The following is a 27,883-nucleotide window of genomic DNA, read 5'->3' as shown; positions in this document are numbered from 1 at the left end:
AAAAGTACGGCACTCGGTTCAAAGTATTGCATAAGGCATTACAGGTGGCCTCATTGAAATGATCAGTAAAGAATCAGTGCAAACACATTTAATAAAAGTTTGTTTTGCTCTTGATAAGGACATCAGTACTCTATTGTATTGACATGTCTGCTGCAGAAATTGTCTCTAAATTACGTTCCTCCAGAATCTAGATGCAATAGATTCATTGTTACATTTTGCCTCAGAGCTGCCAAACCTTATAAACTTTATCAGGTTTTTTAGTTTAAGGTTTAAAAATGTGATAGTTTTCCAAAAGTGTTCTTCTAAATACACTGCAGATCAGCTTTAACACTGATGCTTCTGGCCAGTTGGAACCTGATCACTTGCCCTGAGCACAAACCTTGACTTATTGTGCTTTTAAAGTCATAAACAAGGAGTAATATTTGTTCATCTAAATGTGTGATATGCCCAAAATATATGTATATGAAACACATTAGTATCATTTAGGTGACTTATGTACAACACTGGAAACTTTGCTTAATATTAGTACAAACTGTGATACTGATTGGTGTAAAAACACTGTGTGTCTCCAGAGCTGTGTTCAAGAAGTTAAGTAAAGCTGAAAGGTCTTGTGACTTTTCTCCAGTTGTCTTGTTTTCGCTTTACTAAGGGAGAAGTTTTTATCATCCGTCTTTCTGTATCACATAGTCTCATTCTCGTCATGCTCCATGGGCTCGTTTTGAATGCGGCGGCAGGAAAACAGGCCATCAGAGTCAAGCTCTCTGTAATGTTCACAGAAATCAGGTACAAAGTTCGGTTGTGGTATTTTCTTTCCTGAGTGCAAATAGATACTTTAGCAGTCCTCTTACTGTCACAATTACAAATCCATCTTTAGATATGGACACAGTGTCCTTTGTACTATAAAGTGGAATATAACTGAAAATGTACGTAGGTTATAACAAATGCTTACTAATTACAATAAAGCTACAAAAATCAGAACCATTGCACGTTTAAAGCTGAGTTTGAGTGACACTGCTGTGGCAGAATGAGCAGCACAATGGTCATACCTGGTTGTGTTCGGTCCAGTCATGCTGAGAGAGGCCAGTGCTAAGGCAGCATCACTGTCTGTAGAAGATCTCCTCTCAGCCTGCAGCAATGACTGAGATAACATATCATCTACAGACTTCAGTGAGCTCCAATACTTTCCTGAGGGAAAGAGAGAGAGGGGTAAAAAAAAAAGCACGAACAGAGGATGAGAGTAAGAGAAAACTAGAGAGAGAGAGAGATGGGCGAGCAAGAGAAAGAGATAGTAAGAGCTATGAAGTAAGACATAATGAGACACAGAGAAAGTAGGAGTAGAAAGAATTAAGATAAGAGAGGAGATAGAAAGAAAAAGGTAGATAAAGGAAAAGAGGGAGGGACAGAGAGAGATAAGTGAAAAATAAAGTGAGGGAGAAAGAGCATGATAGAGAGAGAGACTGAGGGGGGAAATAGGTGAGCAACGGGGAGAGGGGGAGAGGGAGAGAGAGAGAGAGAGAGAGAGAGAGAGAGGGGGTAAAAGAAAATAGAGTTAGACAGAGAAAGAAATAGAGACAATAAGATATTATATCACTGTTGTTGAGCGAAAACCTCATGTCTCCAAAATGGTAACTTTACAGGAGAAAGAAAAAACCTAGTTCCTTAGTCATTTTGGGCTGTTTCTTTCGGACAAAGGTATAGGACAACAGGTATTTTTAAATTATGTCAATAAATTAAAAACTCTGAAAAATGGAGATACAAGGTGTGTATATATATATATATATATATATATATATATATATATATATATGTATATATATATATGTGTGTGTGTGTGTGTGTGTGTGTGTGTGTGTGTGTGTATGTATATATATATATATATATATATATACACTGTTATGTGCAAAATAATAGCAATCTAACATCACTAATGTGTCCTGACATGCATGCTGCTAATTGGCAGTAATTTACTCATTAAATGAAAGGGGCGTGTTCAAATTAATAGCAGTGTGGAGTTCAATTAGTGAGGTCTTTCATTCTGTGAAGAAACAGGTGTCCATTATGGCCCTTATTTAAAGAAGGAGGGCAGCAAATATACCTGCTGGTTTTAGCCCTTGCTCATTGAGTAAAATGGGTCGTTCCAGACATTGTACCGAAGGAGAAAGAACTTTAATCAAGAAGTTGATTGGAGAGGGGAAAACATCTAAAGGAGTGCAGAAAATAATTGGCTGCTCAGCTAAAATGATCTCAAATGGTTTAAAATGGCAAACAAAACCCAAAACATGTAGTGGGAAAAGAAATACTACCATCCGCGTAGATCATACAATAATGAGAATGGCAAAGAAGCATCCAATGATCAGCTCCACGGAAATCAAAGGTCTTTACTTACCTGTGAGTACTGCAACAATCAGAAGACTCCTATGTGAAGCCAAACTATTTGCAAGAAACCCTCATAAAGTACCATTGCTGAAAAAAAGACGTGTTGAAAAGGTTGCAGTTTGCCAAAGAACACAGTGACTGGCGTAAAGTGAAGTGGCGCAACATTCTATGGACAGATGAGAGCAAGATTGTTGCTTATTGAGTGGAAAGCCACAGACAGTTTGTGAAACAACCCATAAATACTCAATTCAAGCAACAGTGAAGACTAAAACATGGAGATGCAAGCATAATGGTTTGGGGATGTTTCTCATACTTTGGAGTCGGGCCCATTTATCACATACCAGGCACCATGGACTAGTTTGAATATATCAAAATACTGGAAGAGGTCTTGTTAGATTAAGAGACCCTTATTAGTCCCACAACAGGGAAATTTCACCTCCGCATTTAACCCATCTGTGAAGTGAAACATCACATACACACCAGTGAGCACACTTGCCCAGAGCGGTGGGCAGTCCTATCCGCAGCGCCCGGGGAGCAGTTGGGGGTTAGGTGTCTTGCTCAAGGACACCTCAGTCATGTACTGTGATCACTGTATAAAGCAATTAAAGAAGCCACAAGGCTTCTTTCATTGTTTTGCTCAATTCAGAACAAATCTAGTGATAGAAATCAGCCTTGCAAACTGGAGACCTTCCGGTCACAAGGCTGATTCCCCAACCTCCAGCCCATGACAGCTAAATGTTGCTTTATGCTGAAGAAGAAATGCCCTTGAAATGGATGTTTCAGCAGGACAACAACCCCTAACACACCAGCAAGCAGGCAACATCCTGGTTGCAGACCAACAAGATTGATGTTATGAAGTGGCCAGCCCAATCCCCAGACCTCAATCCAATTGAGAATTTGAAGAGTGACATCAAAAATGCTGCTTTTGATGCAAAACCCAAGAATGCAGAAGAACTGTGGAATGTAGTCCAGTCAGCTTGGGCTAGAATATCTGTTTGCAGGTGTCAGATGTTAGTTGACTCCATGCCACACAGATGTGAGACAGTTATCAGAATTATTATTTAAAGAATAAATAAGAAAAACATTATTTAAAGAAAAACAGAATTATTATTATTATATAAAGATTATAAAACTAAATATTAGTTCAGTGATTAACAGAAAAATCTAAATCTGTAAACAAATTTCAGTTTATACTGTAAATATTCGTGTTTGTAAATGAAAATGCAGACACTGCTATTTTTTTGAACAGCCTATTATTCTTTTTTCTTCATTTTCAGTTTAAAAATGGGAATTTTGTTCATGTTTTCATTTGGAATTGAATGTGCAGTGCTCCCAGTGCCTTTGTGTATATGTGTGTGTGTGTGTGTGTGTGTGTGTGTGTGTGTGTGTGTGTGTATATATATATATATATATATATATATATATATATATATATATATATATATATATATACACACACACACACACACACACACACAAACATATGACAGAGAGAGAGATAGATTAGGAAACTAGAGGACAGAGGAGGTAATAATGTGAGTTGGGTGAAGTGATAGCTGTGAGAGCTCACTGTGGACTCACTGTGGATGTGCAGCACTGTCTGCAGGGACTTAAAAGCCTCAGCACAAGGTCTCTGCATCAGCACATCATGAGACAGAGATTCAACCTGGAAACACACACACAGTAGTTCACATGGTATTGTGTGTTATGGTGGTGTCAGGTTGAGGGCTATTGATGGAGTAGCGTGTATCACCTTGTTTTCCAGTAGAGCGTTGACGCATGCCTCAGATGCATCACATGTGGGCGTAAGGTCATGACCTCCCTCCACAGCCAGGACCACCCGACCTCTGGCTAAATCCATCAGCTTCTGTGTCAGCACTCCAAAACCTGAAACACACAACAAATTTCCAAACTAAACTACAACTCTGATGCTGTGAATATCTCTGGAAAACAACCCTTCTAATACATACTGAGTCATGGTTAAAATATACATGACATGGTAAAAAGAAGCTGCTGAAATGCTGCATCATTCCAACACCAAGTTCTGCTTCTCATTTTGAACAACTGTTTCTCTTTTTTTGAGGAACAAAGAAATACTTTTGACCATGTTGCATTTACATTATACATGCAAACAGACAAGTGAAAGTGAACTCACATGGTGTCAACATAAATGGGGCATTGACACCAGGGCAATGAGAAATAAAACAAGGCTTTCCAGGGCGTCCGCAGAAGCAGAACAACCGTGACAAAACCTGACTCATTCAAAATCCATTATAAATCTGCTAACTGAAAAAAATTCTAGTCTTATGATAGAAATCTAGTGATGTTCAGCAGAGTATACTTTAAAGTCAGCATGGACTGTAAATCATGTAAATCATAATACATTTTCCTTTCAAACCACTGCATATTACCAATAAAATGCAGTATGAGAGAAGATCTCTGAGTTAGCTGAACATTTTTGCTTGATCTAAGGTCAGGATGGTGGGAGTAGGAGGTGAACCCTGATATTTTTGCTTAATATTATATTTCCCTGACTGCCACATAAACTCCATAGAAATGCCTTTCTAAATAGAATGGGATGTTCTGGAGCAGTCGCATGGTCGCCATGCTCAATGCCAAGTGTCAGCTAGAGCAGTACAAAACTCCAACATCAGTACCTGATCTCATTAATGCTCTTAATCCTCACAGCAATGTCCCTTCTTAGAAGAGCAGAAGTTTTTACTGTAGAGTTTTCTCTAAGTTACAGTGTATAAAAGATGCAATGATAAGGTACAATGATCACTGTATAAAGCAATTAAAGAAGCCACAAGGCTTCTTTCATCGTTTTGCTCATTCAGAACAATTTGGAACAGTAAGTGCTTATAACAAATTGTTGATTGGTTTGTTAAGAGTAACAATAAAACGTAACTAAAATGTTGAGCATATTTCTATTCAAGGTTCTGAGTAAAGTGCTCTGCAACTATTACAGAAATCAGGTACAAAGTTCTGTTGTGGTATTTTCTTTTCTGAGTGAAAGTAGATATTTTTAGCAGTCCTCAAATATTTCCAAAAATATACTTTGTGGGACAAGTGTTCTTTACATATCAGATAAATGCAATAACAGCTTAGAAATCACTTTATTAAATGATAATAGCCATATTTTTATTTGGTCTTAAAAGGTTAAATATTTACTGAACTACTGAATTTGCACTGATAAAAAGTTGATGTGCTAAAACTCTACAGCTGCAGCTGCTTTAGGGTTGTTTCTTTGCCCTCTCCTCAGTATTTATTGTAATGTCCATGCTTTGTTTCATGTTTATTGACATTAAACTCACTACAGTACTTTGACATATGAGGCAAACGTATTTGCTGTGTTGAAATTTCCATCTTGCCAAAATCACAGGTTGTCAATGTCAGTGTTTCTGCTTTTTGGTTGTTGGCTGGACTAAACTAAATGCCGCCATCAAAGAAAAACTGCAAATCTGTTTTACACTCTTAGAAATAAAAGTTCTGTGCAGTTACATTTTTCATTCAACGAGGTACAAACAATGTAAATGTACCTCAAAGGTACAACAGTGATTTTAATGTCCAATTGTGTGCCTTAAATACATTTTTAAAAGTGGAAAAGTACATATTTGTACCTTTTATAACCTAATGTTTCAAAACAGAACAATAAAATAAAAAGCCTGGAGAAGAGACAGGGTGTGTTGAGTCAACACATATTACAAAATATAATTTCAATGGATTATGGTACAATTATGTTCCCTGACAAGAGGGGTACTGCCCCAGTCTAATACCTTTATTTCTGAGAGTGTTTCATTAAAAAAGTCTTTAATTAGAGCTTAGGCTTTAGTAAATGAGCACTGAAGTATCTGTTTTCTGTTTTTCTGGTATGACATGAAGTCTTTGGCCCTTACCAGTGCTCTGTTTACTTACCAACCAACAACTGCACAGGACTGCATGGTTTGCATGTGTTTGGTACTTACATTTAGCAGACACGCTGTGTCCTCCTTTAGAGGTTGGGTGACCTTTAACAGCATTAAACTGAGAGGACACCAGAATCACATCAGGGGAAAACTCCTCTGCAATGGGGATTACCACACTCCTGCAGAGAGAACAAAAACACATACAGTGCCCTTCATTCTCTCAATGTATACTCTGACCTCACATTATCACTGTCACTCACACAAAGTCCTACACAAGAGCTGTAGATTATGGTGTTATACCTAAACGCAGCCAGGTATTCTGCATCTCCTATTGGAGGATCCAGTCCACTTGACCATGCCACATTAACATTGAAGCCCTTTCCTTCACCCGAGCCCACCTGCATGAAATAAGCACATGCCTTCACATACTGAGGTGGTCTGACTGTATAGGTTATAGTTGATTTGAGTTTCAGTGCAGTTTTTTTCTACATTATTTTCCCTGTAAAATGCTCTATATTTATTAACTAGGAAACCAAAAGCATTTAAGATATTCTTATAATTGTATGTTATTTCTATAATTACAAACTCAAATTCCAAAAGGGCTATGAAATCCAAATAAAACACAGACTAGTGATTTATAAATCCATTATGACCTGTATTTAAACAAAAACAGTACAAAGACTATATATTTCATGTTTTACCTTACCAACTTCATAGTTGTAAATATATACCTACTCTAAAATTGCTACCTGCAACAAGTTCCAAAAGAGTTGGGGCAGTGAAATGTTACCAAAATCATCTTAAAGAGGTGATATAATTATGCTTGAGTATAAAAGAAGCATAAAAGGAAGGTCTTGTCCTTATGAGCAAAAATGAGATGAGCTCTTGCTCCTTTGACAAAATTGCATCAGTAAATAATCCAACAGTTTAAGAACCCATTCATCAATGAGAAATTGCAAGAATTTTCACCTTACATTGTGCATAATACCACAAAATATTCATTAAATCTAGTGAGATCTCTGCGCATAAAAGGAAAGGCCGAAAACCACAACCATTTTGTCTTAGTCAATTATAAAAACACTTGCCACACGAACCAGTGCAGTTTTTGTTATGATGAAAAAACTCCCTCCTGCTTAAACAACAAAGATGGCAAGAATTATGAATGACTACACTACAAGCACTAAGGGAGTATTGCTGTGTGGCACTGACTTCAGTGGGCTCTCCTCCTCCAGAGCTAAGATCACAGCGGTGCAATGAGATGCAGAGAACTTTTGGGTCTGTGTAGAAAATGTTCTGAGTGATGTTACCATGATGAACATCCTGAAACAGTGCAGCAAAGACAGAACTGTATGTTAGTGGAGCAGCTGTGCAGAAAATGAGCTGATAAATCTCACACAAGTAGAAGAGGAAGGGCGAGTGTGTGTCTCACCCAGTTAACAATTAGAATCTTTTTGTCACAGAGTCTCTGCTGGAGCTGCTTAGCAGCAATCGCTACTGAACTAGAGAAACCGCTAGAAAGAAAGATGTGGAGAGAGAGATTAAACAAACTGAACATGTGAGCAACAAACCAAACAGACATGTCTGTGTACACATCTTGCTATCCTTGATAGGACTACATATAGGTGTAGGTGTAGTATTATTTGGCTACAGTAATTAAAAAATAAATATAAACATAAGGAAGTCCTCAGAAGGAATGAAAGACAAGATTGTGCGTGTGTGTGTGTGCATGTGATACTCACACTGCCTCGTAGTTTGACATAGCGTGTCCATGTGGTTTAACTATTGCAAAACCATTCTAAAGAGAGAGGGAGACAGAGAGAGAGAGAGAGAGAGAGAGAGAGAGAGAGAGAGAGAGAGGAGAGCAAAGGAAACATGATAGAAGGGAGAAAGAGGACAGCCAAAGCAGAAAGAGTAGGAGAGAAAGATGCTGTTAGCCTTCATATTTGACTGAAGACCTGAGAATCTACTATATAATGATACTGAGCTGAGGTCCTGGTGCATTCCTGTACAGTTTGCTGATTTTCCTGCTCAAGCACACCTCCTGAAGTAACTGGCAGGTTTATTTGGTGAGTTAGAGGAGGGAAATCACCAAACAGCTCTGGACTCCAAGCCTGCAGTTGCCCTCCTCTGATGTAGAGTCTACTACTGTCTGCTACTGTCAGTTACTGTCTGCTGCTGTCTCACCCTCAGTTCTCCCAGTGCCACACGCAGTGCCAGCTCCGTCACACAGCCCGCTGCCATCCTTGCTGCATTCAGGTGCAGACGACTCAGAGGATTTGTTCCATAAGGAAAAGGATGGATCTCTTGAGGAACCTGGATTTCCTCAATAGTGGCTTTTCTTGCTGGGATCAACTGAAACATGGCACAGCAACACACTGAATGGCTCTGTGGTGGTCAGTAGTGTGTTTGAGAGAGATGTTGACAACATGCTGGTCAGCTCTGGTCTGTACCTTACACTGTTTACTGAGACCTGAATCCTGCAATCTTGTCCACACAGTGTTGTTATACTCAGGGTGAAGACCACTAAGATCCCAGGAACAACGTTGCTTCATCATCTGTGAGTCATACATCAAACCTACAGACAAACAATCATATGCTCACTGTCCAATGTTCCTTTTTGTATTTGCACTTTATTAAAGTATTTCCATTTACTACGGCACGAATGGTTTATTTTTGATGTTTATGTAGTACACTATATTTCAAAGAAGCAAGGAAAGATTAGTTTCTCAACGATATTGGCCCTTTAAAGAAATTATCATAATGTTTTCTGGGTATTTTCAGAATGTTCCGCATGTTTTGATTGGGAGTGAAATTTTACTGGTATCTAAAATGAAGACACAGGATCGTCAGAATATCTCACAATACTTCTACTTTTGATACTTAAGTACATTTAAAAGCATGTACTTTTCCACCACTTCATGTTTGGCATGTTTGAAAGGGTTTCAGGCACAGTGGTTTTGCTGAAATCACTACTACATTGTGTGTAGGGTTGCAACTATCGAATATTTTCATTTTCCAATATCACATTGAATATTATCTCAATTGTTTGTCCACTTCTATGAATAAATGAAATTTTTAAAAATTATTATTATTATTATTGCACCATCAGTGGAGGCCATGATTTCCACCATGAGAAGTACTCTTTATCATTGCTTTTTATTAAACAACATGGCAAAAAGGCACAGGTAAAGCATTGAACTTGCAGGAGAGGTCACCACTAGCAATACATTTCACCCTCATGGTGACCAACAACCCACACTAACCCACTCTGCATGGCCACACCTTCAGAGGCTCTACAGCTGTGCCAGCCAGTAGTGGGATGATACATTATTATTATTGTCATTATTATTATTAGTATTATTATTATTATTATTAGTAGTAGTAGTAGTAGTAATAGTAGTAGTAGTAGTAGTAGTATTTATCATGAAAATTGAAATACTACAAGGTAATGTAAAAACATCATTGATAATTATTTACTGTACTGGTACTGACTGATTAAAATCGATGCACTGAAGCATCTGCTTTCATAAAAACAGGTATCCCAGTTATTCAAACTTCTTTTGCATTTTCTCCAAATAATTTAAATGATCAAATTGTACTGAATCACAGCTCTGTGGTCAGAAACTGACCACTGATAAAGGGATGAGTATAATGGAAAACACTGCCACATTCTTCTAAAATGGCCGTTTCTCAACCTAGTCTCTATATTTTATTAGGTATAAACTGCAAGTGTAAGTGGTGTAAAACTGCACTGTGTCTGCTGGGAGATTGTGGTCATTTTGTACTTTCTCTGTTGTGTTCACTCCAGTATCGCATGTCTCCTGCTCTCACCTGTGAAGTGCAACTCTGTGGTAGGAGAGGGCTCGATGCATATCAGAGGCAGGGGGGATCCAGCCTTCATCTCCTGTGCTGACATTTGATCTAAGTGCTAGCAACAAGATGCAACGAGAGTAAGAGAGATGAGTTCAGTCATGAGAATTTGAGAACTTTGCAGAGCATGTGGTGGTGTGACTGCAAGCACTCGTTTTGTACTGTTACGACTCCCTGTGACCTCAGCTGGCTCAAAAATAACAATAACTATTCAGTACACAGCACAATAAGCTAAACAATCTTAAATTACTGTACAATAAAGAATACATAGAGAACTGGGTAAACTGTGAATATGTAGTCCTTAGCAGGAGATGTCATTGTCCAAAATGAACACAATGTGCAGCAGAAAGTGTTTTTTTTTTTTAGCCTTTGTTGAGTTGAGAGTAAAGATAAGGCAAAATACTAAAATAAGCAGTTTTCGTTATTTTTCTCTGTCTCTTTCTTTGCATTTTATGAAGTTTGTCCCTCTGACATTACAGGCTTGTTTTGGTCTACATATTAATTATTTCGCTGTGATTTTCTTTTAACTGCGTAGACAAAAAAGATGTTGCTTTAATTGCTTTCAGCCACCACTATCATGTCTGCCTGCCTTTATGCTGCATTTTTCAACAAACTGCCCATAACAGTACCTGAGAGATGGGAGGTGTGAATGATATGTTGGTCACCTTGTCCTGCTCACTGCTGATTTGTCCGCATTCTTTACTAGACACCAGTTCAACTGCTATCTTGCTATTCAGAGTCACTGGCGGTCTGTCTCCATCCCTACAACTACATCTCCATTTTTCTCTCCTTGTGGCCTTCTCTCTCTCTGGTTGCTCATCTTTGTTCTGGTCCTGCTGTCCTGCCAAGGCCTGGTGCATTCTAGGCTGGATCAGCACCTAGGGTGGATATGCACAAGAAATGATATGTATAATTATATAGTAAGGCCGGACTCTTTACTATATTAATATATCTGGCCTTACTGTCGTAATATGTGCAGAATGTGGTTTGATGTTGTCTGGTTGGCAGCACATGTTGCCAAAACCTGCATATATTGTTCAGCATTAATGGCGCCTTTATAGATTTGCAGGTCACTAATGTCATGTGCACTAAAGCCCTCCTATGGCTTTTGCACTGTGCACTGATAACAAATCAGATTGTCTTTAGTCTGAAGAATACAAGAAAACAATGGTTCCTCAGCCCATGCAGTGATATCCACTACAGAATCCTTTATTTTCTTTGTTTATTTTTAATGCAGTGCTGCCTGAGGCCCAAAGATCACTGCCAGCCAATATTGTTTTTTCTCCTTGTCCTTTGCATACAAAGATTTCTCTGGATTCTTTGAAACTTTTTATGGTATTATCTGCTATGGATGATGAAATCCCTAAGTTCTTTGCTATTTTATGTTGTGAAATGTTATTCTTGAGTGGTAGATTTTTACACCCAATCATGTTACTGAAGCTGCAGCAGGAGCAGTGCTACAAACCTTTGAATGTCGAATAATAATATAAATGAAAACTTGTTCGAGCTGACTCAATTATTATTGTAGAAGACAGAGAATATTTACAAGCTTACAAGCTGGAAGCTTTATTGCATTATTTTTATTACTTTTACAAGTGATTCCCTTTCTCTACACCTATTTAGGTTGACTAGTTGTGTCAGGTGGGTGAAAACACTGAACTGTAGAGGGCACTAGGTTGCTACACAAACAGGATTTGGAAGAGTGAGGGTGAAGTAAAAAAACACAACACACAAAGTCAGAAAGTGGGTGGGTGGTGTTTGTGCGTGTCTCACCTCTTGTATGTGCCTAGACCTCCTGTGTCGTCTGCTACTGTAAGACCGGTACATATGCTGGGTCTCTGGGTAATGGTCCCACTGAATTAAGGGCTGTGACTGGGTTCTGGTCAGTGGCCTATGCTGCCTCATCACCATATGTACTGCAAAATTACACATTTGCTTTTCTGTTTTTTTATTGTGACAAGACATGCAGTAAGTCTACATGAATGCATGTATGTTGAAAAATGTTGAATATTCAGTTAACCTTGCTGAACTGGTGTGTGAGGACTGCTGAGGACTGGAGTCTGCAGGAATCCAGTGCTGTTCAGGAAAAAAACTGGTTGTACAGTTGAGGGGAAAGCCTCCACCATAGCCTCCTGACCATGTGAGATATACATTTGTTGAGGAGATGCCATAGGTCTGTTCTCTATCTTTGCAGAATCCAAATGTCTTTTACTCTACAGAGAAAGATTAAGTGAACTGAATAAAAATCAGAGTGATAAATGTTTTGTGCATTATTTACATCAACCTACAGCTGGGTTGGAAAGAAAAGTGAGGTGGTTTGGAAAAGCATGCCAGAAGATTGAGTATTTGTCTTTTTTTATTGAAAAGTCTTTTCCCTTCGCTACATTTTCCCTGCTGAACAAAGATCATTGGCTTAATGGTTATCATAAAACACCACTAGTTTTTGTGGGACATCTTTACCAAATGTATCTGGAATCAGTCCAAGAACACAGTTATACCATTAGAAATATTTGCACTGCAATATTAACCCATCAGGAAAACACAAAATACCCTTAGTGACTATTGGGTACCAGCAGGAACCAACAGAAACATTTAATGTTTTCTATGATTTTTTTTCAGCCGAATTCTTGTATTTTATGTTTCCATTATGAAGTCTACTTTTAGATTTACACATTTCTCTATTTACACAGAAACACGTGATGGAGGAAATGTGCAAAACTACACACAGAAACAGGCATAAACATACCTTCTTTGGCTAGTCTATATTTTATATTCGCTGTAACTGGTCTATATTAGGCCCTCATTAAATGTCAGCAGAAATCCAACATGCTAATATGCTAACAGGCCAATAAAATTCAAAGACAGAATTTAAATTCATATATAACTTTAGCATTCCTATTAAACGTCTTCCTACAAATAGAAAATACCTGAAGATCTGTACGAAGCTTAAATGATTCGGGTTTACGCCAGAGCTAAAATGCTAATGCTAACAGGGACAGGGATTTGGAGGTGCTGAGGGTGCTGTAACAAATAAACACAACAAATAAAACAATAATAAAAAGTTCTGAACTTTATAATAATTTGAGCATAGTAAAGACATGCATTCTGGTTTTTGGGTGATGTTTGTATCTTTATATGTTCTCAAAACATGCAGTAGCTGTGCTCTGTTTAAATTAGTGCTGTTTAAGTTAATGGTGGCAACAATCTGATTGGTCACTAGTCAGTTCATTTGCATAAAATTCATCCAGAACCAGAGAGCAGAGAGACAATGTGCGTCAGTAGCCAATTACACATATATTTATAGTCTCTCATCTGATAGCACATAATGACACATAATGCCTGATGTATATTAGCAAAAATCAAATGAAATAAGGCTAATCATGACATTATCATTCACATCACATCTATGCTGCTTAAAATTTCAGCACCTCAACTAAAAACATACCATTACCCATCTACCCCTCAGTGTAAATAAAAAAGAAAGTTAATATCATGTCTGGAATATAATATACTCTTACTTTGTGTCCGCATGTTTCTGATATCAGCCTGGGCGCCTTCATAAGGTCGCAGTGCTATATAGGATGAGCTATTTTGAGTGTTCAGCTCATTTTTATCTGACATATTATGAATATGTCAGAACCTGCTTATCAAACTCAATCTGTTGGATTGAGTGAGTGATAGTTTGGAGAACAATGCAAAGCAGCACAAATGCATACCAGGTAACAGGTTACAGTTACAATTACAATTTTATTAGGGTACATTTTTAAAGATGACTATAAATGATTATTATTCAATTCAAGGTTTGAATGATTTCAAGTGATTAACTGAAAAGAACCGATTCAATAATGTGCAATACCAACATGCTTTATCACATGGATGTGAATGTGTGAGCTGAGATACTGTAGGCTGAATGGATGGTAGTATGTAAATATATTCATGGTTTTGACATCACAGCCTCAGCAGTTGCCATAAGTACACTGAACCAGCCAGTCAAACACACCATTGTAAACTGGTCAGTTTTCTTTTCTAATTTCTAAACACACATTAGCATATGTCACAGGATAAGGGTGTGTGTGTGTGAGAGAGAGAGAGAGAGAGAGAGAGAGAGAGAGAGAGAGAGAGAGAGAGAGAGAGAGAGAGAGAGAGAGAATAACCTTTTGAGACAGTCCTCTGCCGTAGTCCCAGACTAGCAATCTACTGTCTGATTGACCGGGGACTGAAGTGCACTCAGCTACTGGAGTGCTAGGGCAGTCTGCAAACACAAACGCGCGCACACACACACACACACACACATTGTCCACACCAACATTGACATTGGATTAGAAATAAAAAAGTGACACTGTAAAATATAAATTGTAAAATATATTCTTCTTTTTAAATGACACACAAAAACAATTGCCAATAGACTTCCTCTAAATGCCCCTTATAAGTATGAGAAAACTGCAAAAAGTGTTGGATGTCCTACTGGATCAATTGTAAGGAAAACGCAGCTGCATCATACCACACAGGCACTGCCTATACAAGGCTGTCTCTCAAAACCCAGAGTTTAAAAAGGGAATTTGTGAGGGAAGCCACAGAGAGGGAAACAATCAGTCTGGAGCTAAACAGTTGAGTTGCTGCAACTGGAGTGAAGGTGCTCCAGTCAATGATATCAAAAGGTTTTGTGGTCAGATGAAACAAAAATTAAGCCTTTTCCATTCCTCAACAACCACCATACCCAAAATAATGCTGTGGGAATGCTTCTCCTCAGTAGGTACTGAGCATCTTGTTAAAATTAAAGGATGAATGGATGGTGCAAAATATAGGGAGGTATTGCAAGACAACCAGCATAAGTCTGCTAAAAAAAATTAAGTTTGGGAGAAACTTTGCAGGCCAAACTAACACAGGCGTGGTTAACAACAAAAAGGTCTCCAAGTCCAGATCGCAATCAAATCTAGAATCTGTTGTAATATTTGAAACTTATAGTCATCATCCAATCATGCAGTGTACAAGGGTGGTTGCAGCTTTCACCAATAGACTTTAAGTTGCTATTGCAACAAAAGATGGTTTCACCAAGTCCTAGTCTGAAGGGGTTGAAGACTTATGCAAGCAGCATTTTTCAGTTTTAATTTTTATTTTTAAAGCAAATAACGTTTGACTTTGAAAATATACTATATGCACATATTGGTTTGGGAAAAAATGTCTGGAACAATCTGTATAAGTATCATTTATAAACTAGATAAATCTTATGCCTTTTAAGGGGGGTTGAATACTTCTGCAAGGCACTGCATTTCTTTGTGGTGGTAGTTATACATTCAGTTAATTTTTGACTAAAGGTATTTCCATTTTAAAGTAATTAATTAAATGCCACAGTAACAGCGAGTAGAAGAGGTTGGAGATGAGCTCAACCCAAAAGCAGCTGAGAGGACAGGAGCTGACCATACAAGCAATAGAGACAGCAGAGGAAGCGAGAGCTGACAGAAAGGGACAAAATAATGTAATATACATATTAGTATTCTGATTATAAAGGCATGCTAGCATAAACATATATTGTATATTCTTTGTTGCAATGCAGTTAATTCTTTTTTTACATAAAGATGCTGCCAAATATTTTAGTTTGAACTGGCAAATAATTTTTTACAGTCTAGAAGACAGACTGTGCAACCATGTGACCATGTAAAATAGGCCATGGGCTCAGCCCCTGACGTTGATGGAGTCTAGTCTCGTCCCTGAATGTAGTCTTATTATTATTATTACTATTATTATTATTATCATTACTGTCTGTTTACCTGTAGGGGGAGCACTTGAATTACGGTGGAGTGGATTCTTTCTGCTAGTCACACTCCTCCTCAGCTTCGATTTCAGAAGGGGCTCTGAAACTACAAACACACACACACACACACACACACAAACACACACACACGCCAGAGTACCCAGCTGCTAAGCCTTCAGAGAGCTGGTATTTATGATGTTGATTTGATGAAAATGTTTGTGGTGAGTCAGAACGACAGCTAATGAGCAAACACAAAGTTATTGAGTCTATCTGTTAATAATATTGATCATTAGAGGTCTGTGCATGTGTCACCTGTTCTCCGCAACTGCTCACTTCTGTAGTTTTGAGGTGAAGGTGAGTTCTGTTGATATTGAACCTTCAAGTCTGGAATAGGAGCCAGCGCCCTAAATAACAGCCATAAACTTTCGTTATACAAACACTCACAATCATGAACAAGCCTGATCTGGAGAAGAGCAAACTAGTAGGTCTTATGTGGTATTAAAGTCCTTACAGTGTTGGGGCATCTTTGGGGCATCTTTCCCTAGGTTTACTGTGTGATTGTGAAAGCAGATGTAGGTGGTAAATAGCTAAAAAGCCTGCTTTTCTGTGGTGTCAGAGGACCACCAGAGTAACAGTCTTGTCCAAGTTCATTCATAGGAATTCAGCTCTACAGTTGATCTTAGATGATCATGTATGATACCTTGAAAGCAGATAGGCTTCCTAGATCACCACTGAAAGTGTATCTCTGCAGATGATGATGGCAGTAGTTTGCAAAGTTTCTAGTACTTTTTTGTTCCTTAAACCAACAATAAATCTCCTAGTTCACAGAAGAGCAAGTAGCACAGTACAGTCATCTTTAACTCATGGGTAGCGTTGGGTATCGTTCAAAGTTTTTTGGTAGTGATGACCAGTAGAGGTGGGCAATATAGCAAAAAAAATAATATCAGGATATGTCACAATATGAATTTTTTCAAACATCTGATCAGTTGGAACAGAAAAAAGAACCAGCAGTGCTACATTTTAAATAATACTATCAAAAACAATGAATACAATGCTTTTTATTTAATATTTGGCATACTGTGTTGCACTAAGTCATGTTAAACCAGACTAATTTAGCTCTTTTATGATTAAACATGCAGTTGGTCATTGTTCTACACATACTGACAATATCCATGATATGTTCAGAAAAGCATACTGTATTGGCATAATTTATCAAAATAATGATATATATTCACATATCAGCCCTAGATAATAATACTTTTAATGACTTCAATATAGATACCTGTATGATAGTTTTGTCAATACTAGAGATGCCATATTGGTAATGATGGGTACTGATTGTAGGCCAACATTACCAGCTAATGCTAGATTGGATATTGGAGGAAAAAAGGATAAATACAGTTCAATCCTGTAACAAATCTATCCTGAAATAAGAAACACTCACATTGTATTATGTGATGTTCTTAGCTGTGCTCTTCTTCCTGTGGAGTGGTATTGTAGTTTGCTGAAAGTTCCACTGTTCCAGTTTTGGCTCATTGATGCTGACTTGACTGACTACTTAGGAACTGACTGGTTTTGAATGACATGAAGTTTTTCAAAACTCCGTGGCTACTGAAATAGTTCAGACTGTGTCATAAAAGTACTAAATTCTGATATTCAGCTCTGCTGTTATCTCAAGACTCAGCTTACATTTCCTTTACTTTCATGTTCCAATGCATCTTAACACCCCTAAGAGTCCACAGGAGTACAGTATTCAATAACAGTAGTTTAAATGCTGGCCCTCAACAGAAGCAGACCTGAATCCTGTGGGGAAGTTGGACACCGCTTGGTACTGCTTGTGTTTAATCAACTGTCGCAGTTTCTTTCTCACCCAAGGACTGGCCACTGCACCTGTCAAAGCAACAAATGTAATACCTGTGATATATATGTAGAAGCTTTAGCTTGTGAATTAAGAACGTACTTAGTAAAACAAACACTTTGTATGCACAGTGTAGACTAAATCTTACATTCCTGATAAAGGGAGAAAGAAAGAGAAAGACAGAATCAAAAGCCCCGGCGCTAAGCGACTTCCTACTCATTTAATCAGAATTGTGGTGACACTGCTTAGAAGAAATTCCCCTGAATGCCTAAAATATAATACTGGAACATCTCTCTTTTGTCTCTCTGTCTCTCTCTCTCTTTCTTTGTAAATGCTGTAAAATCAATGTAGTAAGAAAGTTAGATAGGGAGGGGATTACTGTATTGGCTCTTCTCTTTATCCCAAAGCTGTTTTAGCCCCTGTCTCTCTCTGTCTCTTTTCTCCCTCTCTCTCTCCCTCTCCAGCCTCAGGTGCTGCTCAGACATCTGTATGGAGAGAGAGAAAGAAGCGCTAAGAACAGCGAAGGCACAGAGCAATGCACGGTTACATTACAGGTCTCTGAGCTTTTGCACTTTTGTGCTTGACAACAAGAAAGGAAAGCTGGTGCAGTAAAGCAGCACACTGAACTGAACTTATGAGCTGCACGACACTGGGTTAAAGGCTGCTACCTGTCTCTGTAGGCTGTTAATGAGAGGGTGGCATGAGAGTACGGGGGTCACCAACATAGACCACCCTGGAGAAGACTGTGGATCCATGCAGAGCACAAAACACACCTTGCACTATGAAAATAAAGAGAGAAATAAATGTCCATGTGTGGAGTATATCACTGTTCTTATAAGAAAACTCCATGTTTATGAAAAGGACAGGATTATGGGACAAGAGATCTGTCCATAAGGGGTGTAGCCAGCACCTTTTCAAAGCTGTGGCCAGCAATTTTACTAAAGGAAATGGTGTGTGGTGACATGAGAGAATAATACTTGGGAGGGTAACAAGTTAATCTACTGCATTAGCAGGAACATATACTCAGCACTGGATTTGCCTCTGATGAAATCTAGCCTGCATCTTTAGTCGTAAAAAGTCTTTAGCTGACATAATAAACAATAGATGTGACTATACAGTAGTACATGTTAGCAGTTACAAATTTCTGATAGTTACCTTATCTTACCGTTGTATTGCTTACATCATATAATGTAGCTCATGGAGGAGCACTGCTGAAGTGTGCTGACCTAATTATAGGGGTCACAATTCTATGGAACTGGAGGTTCACTCTGTAAAAACTGAAAGTGACTTCATCCAGTTCTCTATTATGTTGAAAAGGATGTCCAAAATATTGTATGCTTTGTTCCCTGTTGCTACTCTGTGCTGAACATTGTTAAAATCAGTTACAGTAATGCCACATAGAGCACATGTGATAAAAATACTCTCATATGCTCATGTGTTCTTTAAAATGCTTTCCTATGCATTTAAATGCTTTTTAAATGCTTTCCTAATGTAAGGAAAGACACTGCTAACTGCATCCTTAAGCAAAATGGACACAAGAAATCTTAAGCATTTGTGCAGTATCCGCCACCTGTGAGATATGCAGATTGAGCAATCAGAAGAAAAGTGATTGGTAACTGCCCTGAATACAGATTTTCACTGTTAAAAAAAATGTTCACATTTTTCAGGCTTCACGGGAGGCTGGCATTGGCCACCCTGGCCACCTTTTGGCTATGCCACTGTTGTCAAAAATGAAAATAAAATGTGTTTTTGCCACTTTAAAAAGTGTTGACACAAAAAATGCTAACACATACAAGGGGTTTGGCTTTGGTTACTGGAGCTCACAGTGCACAATATGCAACAAACATTTATATATATATATATATATATGCAAATCACTGTTTTTGTGATTGTCACTATTCAGCCTACATCAGTTTAGTTCTGTCCATTCACAAATAAGGAGTGTTTCAGCCCAGACTGCATTTTGAATGTTTACCAAAACAAGACAGCCGGTCTGAACAGATGTCATTTACACACATCAGTCTTAAAGGCACAGGTTTCTTTTTTTACGGATAAAGAGAGGTCATGTTCTTTTGGTGTTTAATGAGTTTAATGATCTAAAAATTAAGGTTACAAGATTTTCTTATGGAGGATAGGAATGACATATATACTGTAAGACTGCTGTGTTTGTGTTGAAGAGAACATATTCGATGATTTATTTATCATCAGTGAATTGGAATTTACATTGAGTTCAGCTACCCATAAACAAGATCAAAATCCAAGCTTCTCAATACATCATGGCATAATAAAGGGCTTTTCTTTCGATGTAGAAGGCCTGCTTTTAAACCCAGCGACAAGACAGAAGGTGAAAAAAGGTGGAAGGAAAAAAAAGACCCTTGCAAAAGCTGCAGGCACATTTTAAAAGCATGCTGACTGTAGGTGCAGTGTGGGCTGGCACTGTGCACTGGTCTTTCCCTCCAGCTGTTCTCTTAGGCCTCGCTGTCAGCGCACCACACACCTCAGTGCTCGCAGCACTTCAGGCTACCACAGAAACCACCTCATTCTCCATCTGGGGTGAATCACTATGGTAACCCTTCAGATAATGAGGAAGTGCCCTATTAAAGTGTGCATGTTAAAAACATGTCCTCTTCCTGTAGTTATAATTATGCTGGGTTTTCCTGGAACGATTAATATCAGCATGTTCTGCTGTTCTCATCCGCAGACCTCCCTGGCCTCCACTTAGCCTGCTACTAAAACAACTGGACAGACACTGGTCCACTGCAGATAAACCTGAAGAAAACATGAAACTGGGCTGTTTCATAAGAGCTTGTCCTGATTTATGTTTTTACTCGTGTGAAATTGAAACTCTTTGGTGCACTGCTAGTTTTAATAATCCTGCATTAAACAAGTACATGTTCTCGGATGAGGCGAGATGTACTGTGCGTTTAGATTAAATGAAAAGTAGGATTTAGATGTCGACACCTGCAATCAGCCTGACTGCACAAGCTCCTGTTTGTGGTTTTGGTTTCCGTTTCTGACGGCCAATTACCTCGACTGTTAAGTCACTTTTGTTCTATTTTGGTCTGAAAGGCTTCTTATTAGGTCATACTGTTTTGCAGTGTCCTTCACCTGTTCTTTCTGCTTACAGCTGTGCCAAAACAATCAAGCATCATAGTTACAGCCATCATTAAACCATAAAAACATCATTACAAATGACTGATAAGAGATGTTCTCTGCTTTGCAGGAAGTACAAGAGCACACATTTACACTGAGACACTGTTTTTCTATTCATAACAGATCTAATCCTATTATTATGATTTACACTAAGTGAGGGGCTTACGGTTTTAACCCTTTATTGTCAATGAACTAAATTTAGTAAGATTTAAAAAAAAAACACCACAGAATGTGTTCTGATTGGTGTTTGAATTTTCTATAATTATAGGAACATATAACAACCTAACAGGATCCATTGTATTTTTTTTATTTTGTGTTATTTTCATCCACTCTTCACCCCTTACCAATCCACAGGCCCAAAGTTGGAGGACCCAAAGTTTATTACACACTTCTATAACCTAAGAAAAGCTCCATTATGTTGCATTGAGGTCCCTGTAGTTAATGAATAATAAGCCTTGGAATGTTAAGGGGTTAAAAAAGATGGTTCTTCAAGGGCTCTTTAGTAAAGACAATGGTTCTATATAGAAACTTGAACACTCAAAGAACCACTTGCATGGTGAAATGGTTCTTCACATTGATGGAGAATGTGTTGTATATGGTACGATATAAAACCTTTTTTTAAAAAGGGCCCAAATGGGCTCTTTTGTTTTTACAAGTATGACATCAAACCCTTTTTGGTGCTATATTGAACCATATACAACATATTCTCCATCAGTCTGAAGAACCATTTTACAACCATTTCACCATACAAACACATACAAGTACAGAGCCATTGTTTTACTAAAGAACCCTAGAATAATCATTTTTACTAGAGTGTCCTTTAACTCACAGTCAAAAGTTCAGCCAAAGTGGTTTGATCACTTTGAAAACTCCAGAGTTGTGCTGAAACAAGCTCAGAGAACATACAGATCAAAGGAAATGTTTACATTTCAGACACAGACATTAGTGGTTTAGTAGGAGGTGTGTGGTCACGCAGGTGTGTGCTAGAAAGAGAACTTTGTGTACTTAAGTGCATCTGCAACACTGAATCTGTGTGTTTGTGGTGGTGTGTATGTGTGTACGTGCGTGTGCGCTGAAATGTGTATGCTGCTGAAATAAAGCAGAAATCAGAGAGCAGCAGGCGAGGAGAAGAAGCGGAGCGCTCTCACCGTGCTCAGCTCCGGAGCTCCGGCTGCGTCTCTTCAGCTCGCTGAGGGGAAACGGGAGCGCCTGTACCGAACGGTAGTTTTTTCCCCACCCGTATTGCGACAAACTCGCAGTGAGTTCCGACTAATCATTCGTATTCACAAGCGGTCCGCGGAAAGTATGAATTACTAACCAACCAATCCTAGCGCAGGTCCCATCACCCGCCAATCGGAACACACGGGGCGAAACATCCGTAGCCAATCCTAGCGCAGAAGGCGGGGTTTATCCATATACGGGTGCACAAAATACGAAGTCATAGCTAAATGGCTGGATATAACTGTTCAAGACCAAATACGTATGAAAACATCTTGCACCTCCGAGTAAAGTGTTATTAAGCTTCGGCTAAAGATGCTAAGCTTTTATTCACAGCTGTTTTACTCTGCTTTTTTAATTCGTAGCTAAATTACTTGAGTCAAACAGCTCTGTAGTCACTTCACTCTCTCACAGTTCACTTAGTCAGACACTAACAATGACCTCCAGGCTGGAGCTGAGCGTCTCCACACATTCACATTCACAAGTACATGGACAGAAACAATAACTGCTTTTTAATCATCACCAAATCTGTTTTGTTTGAGAGTTTATAAGAAACCCATATTTCTTTCAGCTTCACTCCTGAACTGATTCCATAGTGCATTCTAAAAGATACACTATATTTCCAAAAGTACTGATGTTGAAACAAGAAGGGGCCGTCCCCAAACTGCTCCCACAAAGTTGGGTGCATGAAGTTATCCAAAGTCTTTTGGTCTGCTGAAGCATTGAGTTCCTTTCACTGGAACTAAGGGGCTGAGCCCAACTCCTGAAAAATCACCAAACTTTAAACCTGGCACAGTGCAGTCAGACAAGTACTGCTCTCCCGACAACCACAAAACCTAGAATCGCCCATCAGTTTGCCAGACGGAGAAGCATGTTTCGTCACTCCAGAGTGCTCTAGAGTCCAGTGGCGGCGTTTTACCCCACTGCATTCAACGCTTTGCATTGCGTCTGGTGATGTAAGGCTTGGATGCAGCTGATCGGCCATGAAAACCTACTCCATGAAGCTCTCTATGCTGTTCTTGAGCTAATCTGCAGGCCACAAGAAGTTTGGAGGTCTGTAGTGATTGACTCTTCAAAAAGTTGTCAACCTCTGCGCACTATGTGCTTCAGTCTCCACTGACCCTGCTCTGTCATTTTATGTAGCCTACCGCTTCGTGGCTGAGTTGCTGTCGTTCCCAATTGCTTCCACTTTGTTATAATATGACTGACAGTTGACTGTGAAATATTTAGTAGTAAGCAGTGGTGGACAGTAACTAAGTAGATGTAATTCGTTACTGTACTTAAGTATTTTTTTCGTGTATCTGTACTTTACTTAAGTATTTCCATTTTGGGCGACTTTTTACTTTCACTCCACTACATTTCAGAGTCTAATATCTCACTTTTTACTCCACTACATTGAGAAATCTGTAGTTTCTTTTGGTTTATGTATGACCTGTTAGCCATACCGAACCAGTGCAGCACATGGTTCAACATGAGCGCAGCAGCGTAAAACTTTGGGAGCATGTACGTCTACAGGATGGAACTAACCTAACTTTGTGACCACAGTATAGAAATATGTACACATATCACATATGCAGTCGTGACTGTCATGTGTCTTTTTTTCTGAATTTATTCAAACCCTTTCATTCTATACTAAATAACTTTCAGCTACAACCTACAGCTGCAACACAGTAAAGGAAAACTTATTTGTGAACCTGTGCTGAAAGCCAGTTTTTATTAAACTTGTAACTAAGTTACAAATAAATCTTAAACTGAAACTTTGCTTGTTTGTAAAAGTGATTTTAGAGCCACTCAGTTCTACCTGATGAAAACGGTTTGCCTTCTGTGTTTTGTGCTTATGATCATTTTAATAGACGTCAGCGTCACTAATTAATGACGTTCTATTAAAAGACTGGTTTACCAAGAGAGACGCTGGAGGATTTTCACCTGAAATGAGTTCATGAAGTGAGTCTTTTTATAAAAATGATAACAGGACATCAGAGTCATAATTAATCTTTTAGTACTTTTACTTTCGATACTTAAGTACATTTAAAAGGCAAATACTTTTGTACTTTTACTGAAGTTGAGGTCTAGAGTAAGGACTTCTACTTTTACTGGAGTAATATTTTACCTTGGGTATCTCTACTTTAACTCAAGTACATGATTTGTGTACTTCGTCCAGCTCTGGTAGTAAGGAAGTTTCATGATTGCACAGGTGGCATCCTATCACGGTACCATGGTGGAATTCACTGAGCTCCTGAGAGCGACCCATTCTTTCAGAAATGTTTGTAGAAGCAGTCTGCAGGCCTAGGTGCTTGGTTTTATACACCTGTGGCCATGGAAGTGATAGGAACACCTGAATTCAATGATTTGGATAGGTGAGTGAATACTTTTGGCAATATAGTGTAGTGTGGCAAACTCAGTCAGAAGGCACCCCACCCCAAACCACACTTAAAAATGATGGTTCTTAAAGGGTTTTTCAAAAACATTGTTCTATATAGAACACTGATTGCATGATTAAAGGGTGTTGTGCACCCTTAAAGACTTCGTCAGATTGATGGAGTGTTTTAAATGGTATTGTATAGAACCTTTTTGAAAATAGTTCTATACAGCACCAAAAGGGGATTCTTCTATTGTTTGACATGATAAGAATAAAAGAACCCTTTTTAGTGCTGTGAAGAACCCTTTTCAGAACAGCACGTTCTCCAACAATCTCAAAAACTCTAACAATGCAAAGAGCCCTTTAATCATACAAAACCTTCTTTGAGTGTTCATGGTTCTATATAGAACCATTGTCTTTATAAAAGAAACATTGAAGAACCATAATTTTTGAGAGTGCATATATATGAGTGCATCGTTTGGGTCACGTAAAGCAACTGTGGCGTGCATGTGTATTGAAGAAGATAAGGTGGGCAGAGGACCCCTCACAAAAGTAGATCTGGTATTGTGCCAAGTCCCACCCGTACCAACTGCTGAGAGACAAAAACGGGAGAAATGTGATTGCTGTGTCTTTCGTGCTGTAGATCTAAGCTCTGTATAGGAGTTCAGGGAACAACTTTCAGAACATAGTCCTCACACAAAACCTTCATGTAATGCCATTTTTTCTCCAGTAAGGTCTTCATTAGAGGTATTAGAGATACTAAAATCTGCACTTCTTTGGTATTTAACCTGTTGTAGATTTTCCTATGGAGTTTCCTACTAAAATAACATTAAAATAGGAAAATAAGAAAAAACACTATTATTTGAATCAACCCGATTCAAAGTGCAAGACAACAAACTGTAAAACAAGCTCTGTTTTTATGTCAGCTTTCTGCTTTTATATTGTCCATAAGACCAACAAGCCACCTCGAAAGGGATTCCAGGGTAAGATCAAACCAGTTTCTTTTGTAGCTGTTTACTGGGCATCAGAAGTGTAGAGTGTATGGGCTGAAATGGGCTACTGTCAGCTAGCTATGACTGCAGTAGAACATACTGAGAGGAACCTTGCTATTAAAAATTATGTTAGTGCCTGTCTACAAATCTCCCTCTTCTTAGGACTGTACTTAAGTTAATGATTACCAGCTCAAATTAATCATTCGAAATAAAACCATCACTCCTTTCCTGAACACTTAACTCACCTTATGAACTCCCAACTTAGGATGGAAACTGAAAATCCCTACTTAAGTAAAAGTACTGCTGCTGTAGTGATAAATCGTCTCTGAAGATATTTCTGAGTTGACTCATCTACATTATTGGAAATATGACCAGACAAAACTAAAGCATGGCACTATTCTGCAGAGACTGATCCCAGAATGCTCTGCTAGTGCACATTCACACACCACTCTGTGAAGTATGGAAAAAGGTTCACGTGAAACTACAAGCATTTCATGGTTAGATGGTTATACAAGGCTTTCAAGATGATCTGTTTCCAACAAAGTCGTTTAGAATCTCTGAAAGGCTGTGCAGTTTGTTACCTTTTAGTTAAGTCTATATTAAAAGAAAGATGACCTGATTGAGTCAAAATTATTTGTAATTTTTAGTGACAGTTTTATTGCCCATCAGCTCCCTGACCATTAGCTTACATTAATAGGTGTCAGGCTTTACAGAGGGTAAACAGTGTTATGTGATAAATTTATACACACCTGTGCATTTTTTATCATTATAATTATTAGTATCAACAGCAGTTTATCCAGTGCTGATTTTCTTTACTGTGATATATTCCTCTGATAATCATACACATGAAAAGCTGGTTTGTCAAGCGTTCTTTAGTAATGACAGTGGTTCTGTTTAGAACTGTGGATTAAACATAAAACCATTTCATGTTTAAAAGGCTGTTTGCATGGTGAAACAGTTCATCAGTTTTATGGATCTATATATATATATCTGTATTGGTATAGATGGTGTATATATAGTTCTATACAGAATGTTTTTTTTAAAGGTTCTATGTAGTATCAAAAATGGTACTGTTACAAGTTTGACATTGTAACACTTCAAACTCCAGAACTGTGACAAAATTGTCAAGCTATTTTATAATACGGGTAAACCAGGTTGAGACTGACATTAAATAAAAAAAATCAGCAGTTCAGACACTTGAGATAAAACATATGCAACAGCTTTTAAGTTGAATAAATTGCCGTCATTTTCTTCTAAAACAGCAAAGCAAGAAGAAAGCATTGAACGCAGTAGGTACCTGTTTAGCTAGGATTAGCCAGGGTAACTAGTTGTAAGCTATGTTTGGAAGCTGATAATAATGCCAGTTACTTCAGTTCACTTTAAAATGAATGTTTTGTGAGTGTGCTCCTCTTTCTTCCTACACTAAACTGGGCTTCTCTTGACTTGAACCGAGTAAATGTTCTAATTGGTTTAGCTGATACTCTTGCAATTTCATTTTTACTATTTGATATTTTTAACATATCAAAGTAGCAAAGTATGTCATTAAAAATGATGTCAAAAAAAGTACTAATTTAATGTTACTCCAAAAAAGATCAGTGTTACTGAGCTCTCCTAAAGCCTGAGTAGACTGATAAATCAAGGTAATCGATTATTAATCTCAGTATTACTGAGCTCTGCCAAAGCCTGAGGAAAGACGCTTGATATCCAGTTTATGCTCAGAAAAATAAAAACTTCTGTTTATGTTTAAAGTTGTGTTTCTTATTTGTCAAGAATTCAGTGATTCAGTCTCACCTGTCAAAGATTATAGTTCTTCAGTCTCTCATCACCATCTTGAGGTGTTCGGATATTGACTGATCGTGCTGATCTCTTGTGTTAGGATTGAGCGCTGAATGGTCTGATCTCGTTCAAGAAGAGGCAAATGATTTAAATACAGACCCCCCCCCCAATCTCTCTCTTTGGTTTTGCACCTGCTCTTGCTACCTAACTAGCTGCCTGTCTGTCTCTCTGTGTTTAGGATGTCTCTACAGGTGTCAGCAGTATCTCCAGCTGGTGCAGCAAACAGAGCTGTGTGGTTTTACTCAGAAATATACACATACTCATGTTGGTCCACATCAGAACCACCACAGGCCACTTGCAAACTAAAAATAAACCACATCCACACAACCCTTAAAACAACCTTGTTTATTCACATAGGTTGTATGATGTTTTCGGCTTCTATTCCAGTAAACATTACCACTGTCAATACGCTATACTTGCTGATTCAGTGTACTTATTCAGTGATATTCAAGGTCATAGAGACATACCTTAGGGGTTTGATTGATTTCATTTCATTTCAGGCAGTATTAAAGTGGGGTAAACACCAATGTCTGATAGGTAATTTATCAGTTTGTTTAATGTGAT

At 38.3% G+C, this 27,883-nt stretch overlaps 2 protein-coding genes across 6 annotated transcripts in view; both read right to left on the bottom strand.

The window, feature by feature from the left end:
• Positions 1-73: 73 nt before the first annotated feature.
• On the bottom strand, positions 74-27,652 carry hdac7b (histone deacetylase 7b). 3 transcript variants are annotated; one of them, XM_017720385.2, is made up of 21 exons: positions 27,275-27,652; positions 18,141-18,246; positions 17,700-17,793; positions 16,216-16,307; positions 15,920-16,009; positions 14,306-14,403; positions 12,172-12,364; positions 11,925-12,067; positions 10,781-11,029; positions 10,113-10,209; positions 8,732-8,856; positions 8,466-8,633; positions 8,021-8,076; positions 7,711-7,792; positions 7,491-7,601; positions 6,582-6,679; positions 6,342-6,460; positions 4,130-4,263; positions 3,958-4,042; positions 1,047-1,185; positions 74-761 (listed from the first exon to the last, which is right to left on the bottom strand). In XM_017720385.2, exons 2-21 carry the CDS (start codon positions 18,244-18,246, stop codon positions 680-682), a joined length of 2,361 nt encoding a protein of 786 aa, XP_017575874.1. In that variant the 5' UTR covers positions 27,275-27,652; the 3' UTR covers positions 74-679. The 3 variants fall into 3 exon arrangements, with proteins under 3 accessions (XP_017575874.1, XP_017575864.1, XP_017575885.1); XM_017720375.2 differs by lacking the exon at positions 27,275-27,652 and adding an exon at positions 22,063-22,205; XM_017720396.2 differs by lacking the exons at positions 17,700-17,793; positions 18,141-18,246; positions 27,275-27,652 and adding an exon at positions 17,348-17,683.
• The window catches only part of vdrb (vitamin D receptor b), a 45,879-nt gene continuing 36,438 nt past the window's right edge, over positions 18,443-27,883 (bottom strand). For all 3 annotated transcript variants that reach the window (XM_017720437.2, XM_017720429.2, XM_017720412.2), the window contains one exon: positions 18,443-18,540. The gene's annotated coding sequence lies outside the window, so the exon portion shown is untranslated. The remainder of the gene's footprint in view (positions 18,541-27,883) is intronic.

The sequence above is a fragment of the Pygocentrus nattereri genome, chromosome 26 (assembly GCF_015220715.1).
Source record: "Pygocentrus nattereri isolate fPygNat1 chromosome 26, fPygNat1.pri, whole genome shotgun sequence".
Taxonomy (NCBI): Eukaryota; Metazoa; Chordata; class Actinopteri; order Characiformes; family Serrasalmidae; genus Pygocentrus; species Pygocentrus nattereri.
This window is presented reverse-complemented; position numbering and strand designations above follow the sequence as displayed.

Bases quoted from the DNA above. Each gene is read 5' to 3' on its own strand.
- hdac7b (XM_017720385.2), bottom strand. From the start codon at position 18,246: ATGTCTGAGCAGCACCTGAGGCTGGAGAGGGAGAGAGAGAGGGAGAAA. The intron at 17,794-18,140 runs GTAATCCCCTCC...TTGCTTTGACAG, and splicing joins TAAAGAGAAGAGCCAATACA to GTGCAGTGGCCAGTCCTTGG. The intron at 4,264-6,341 runs GTAAGTACCAAA...TGTGTGTTTCAG, and splicing joins ACACAGCGTGTCTGCTAAAT to GTTTTGGAGTGCTGACACAG.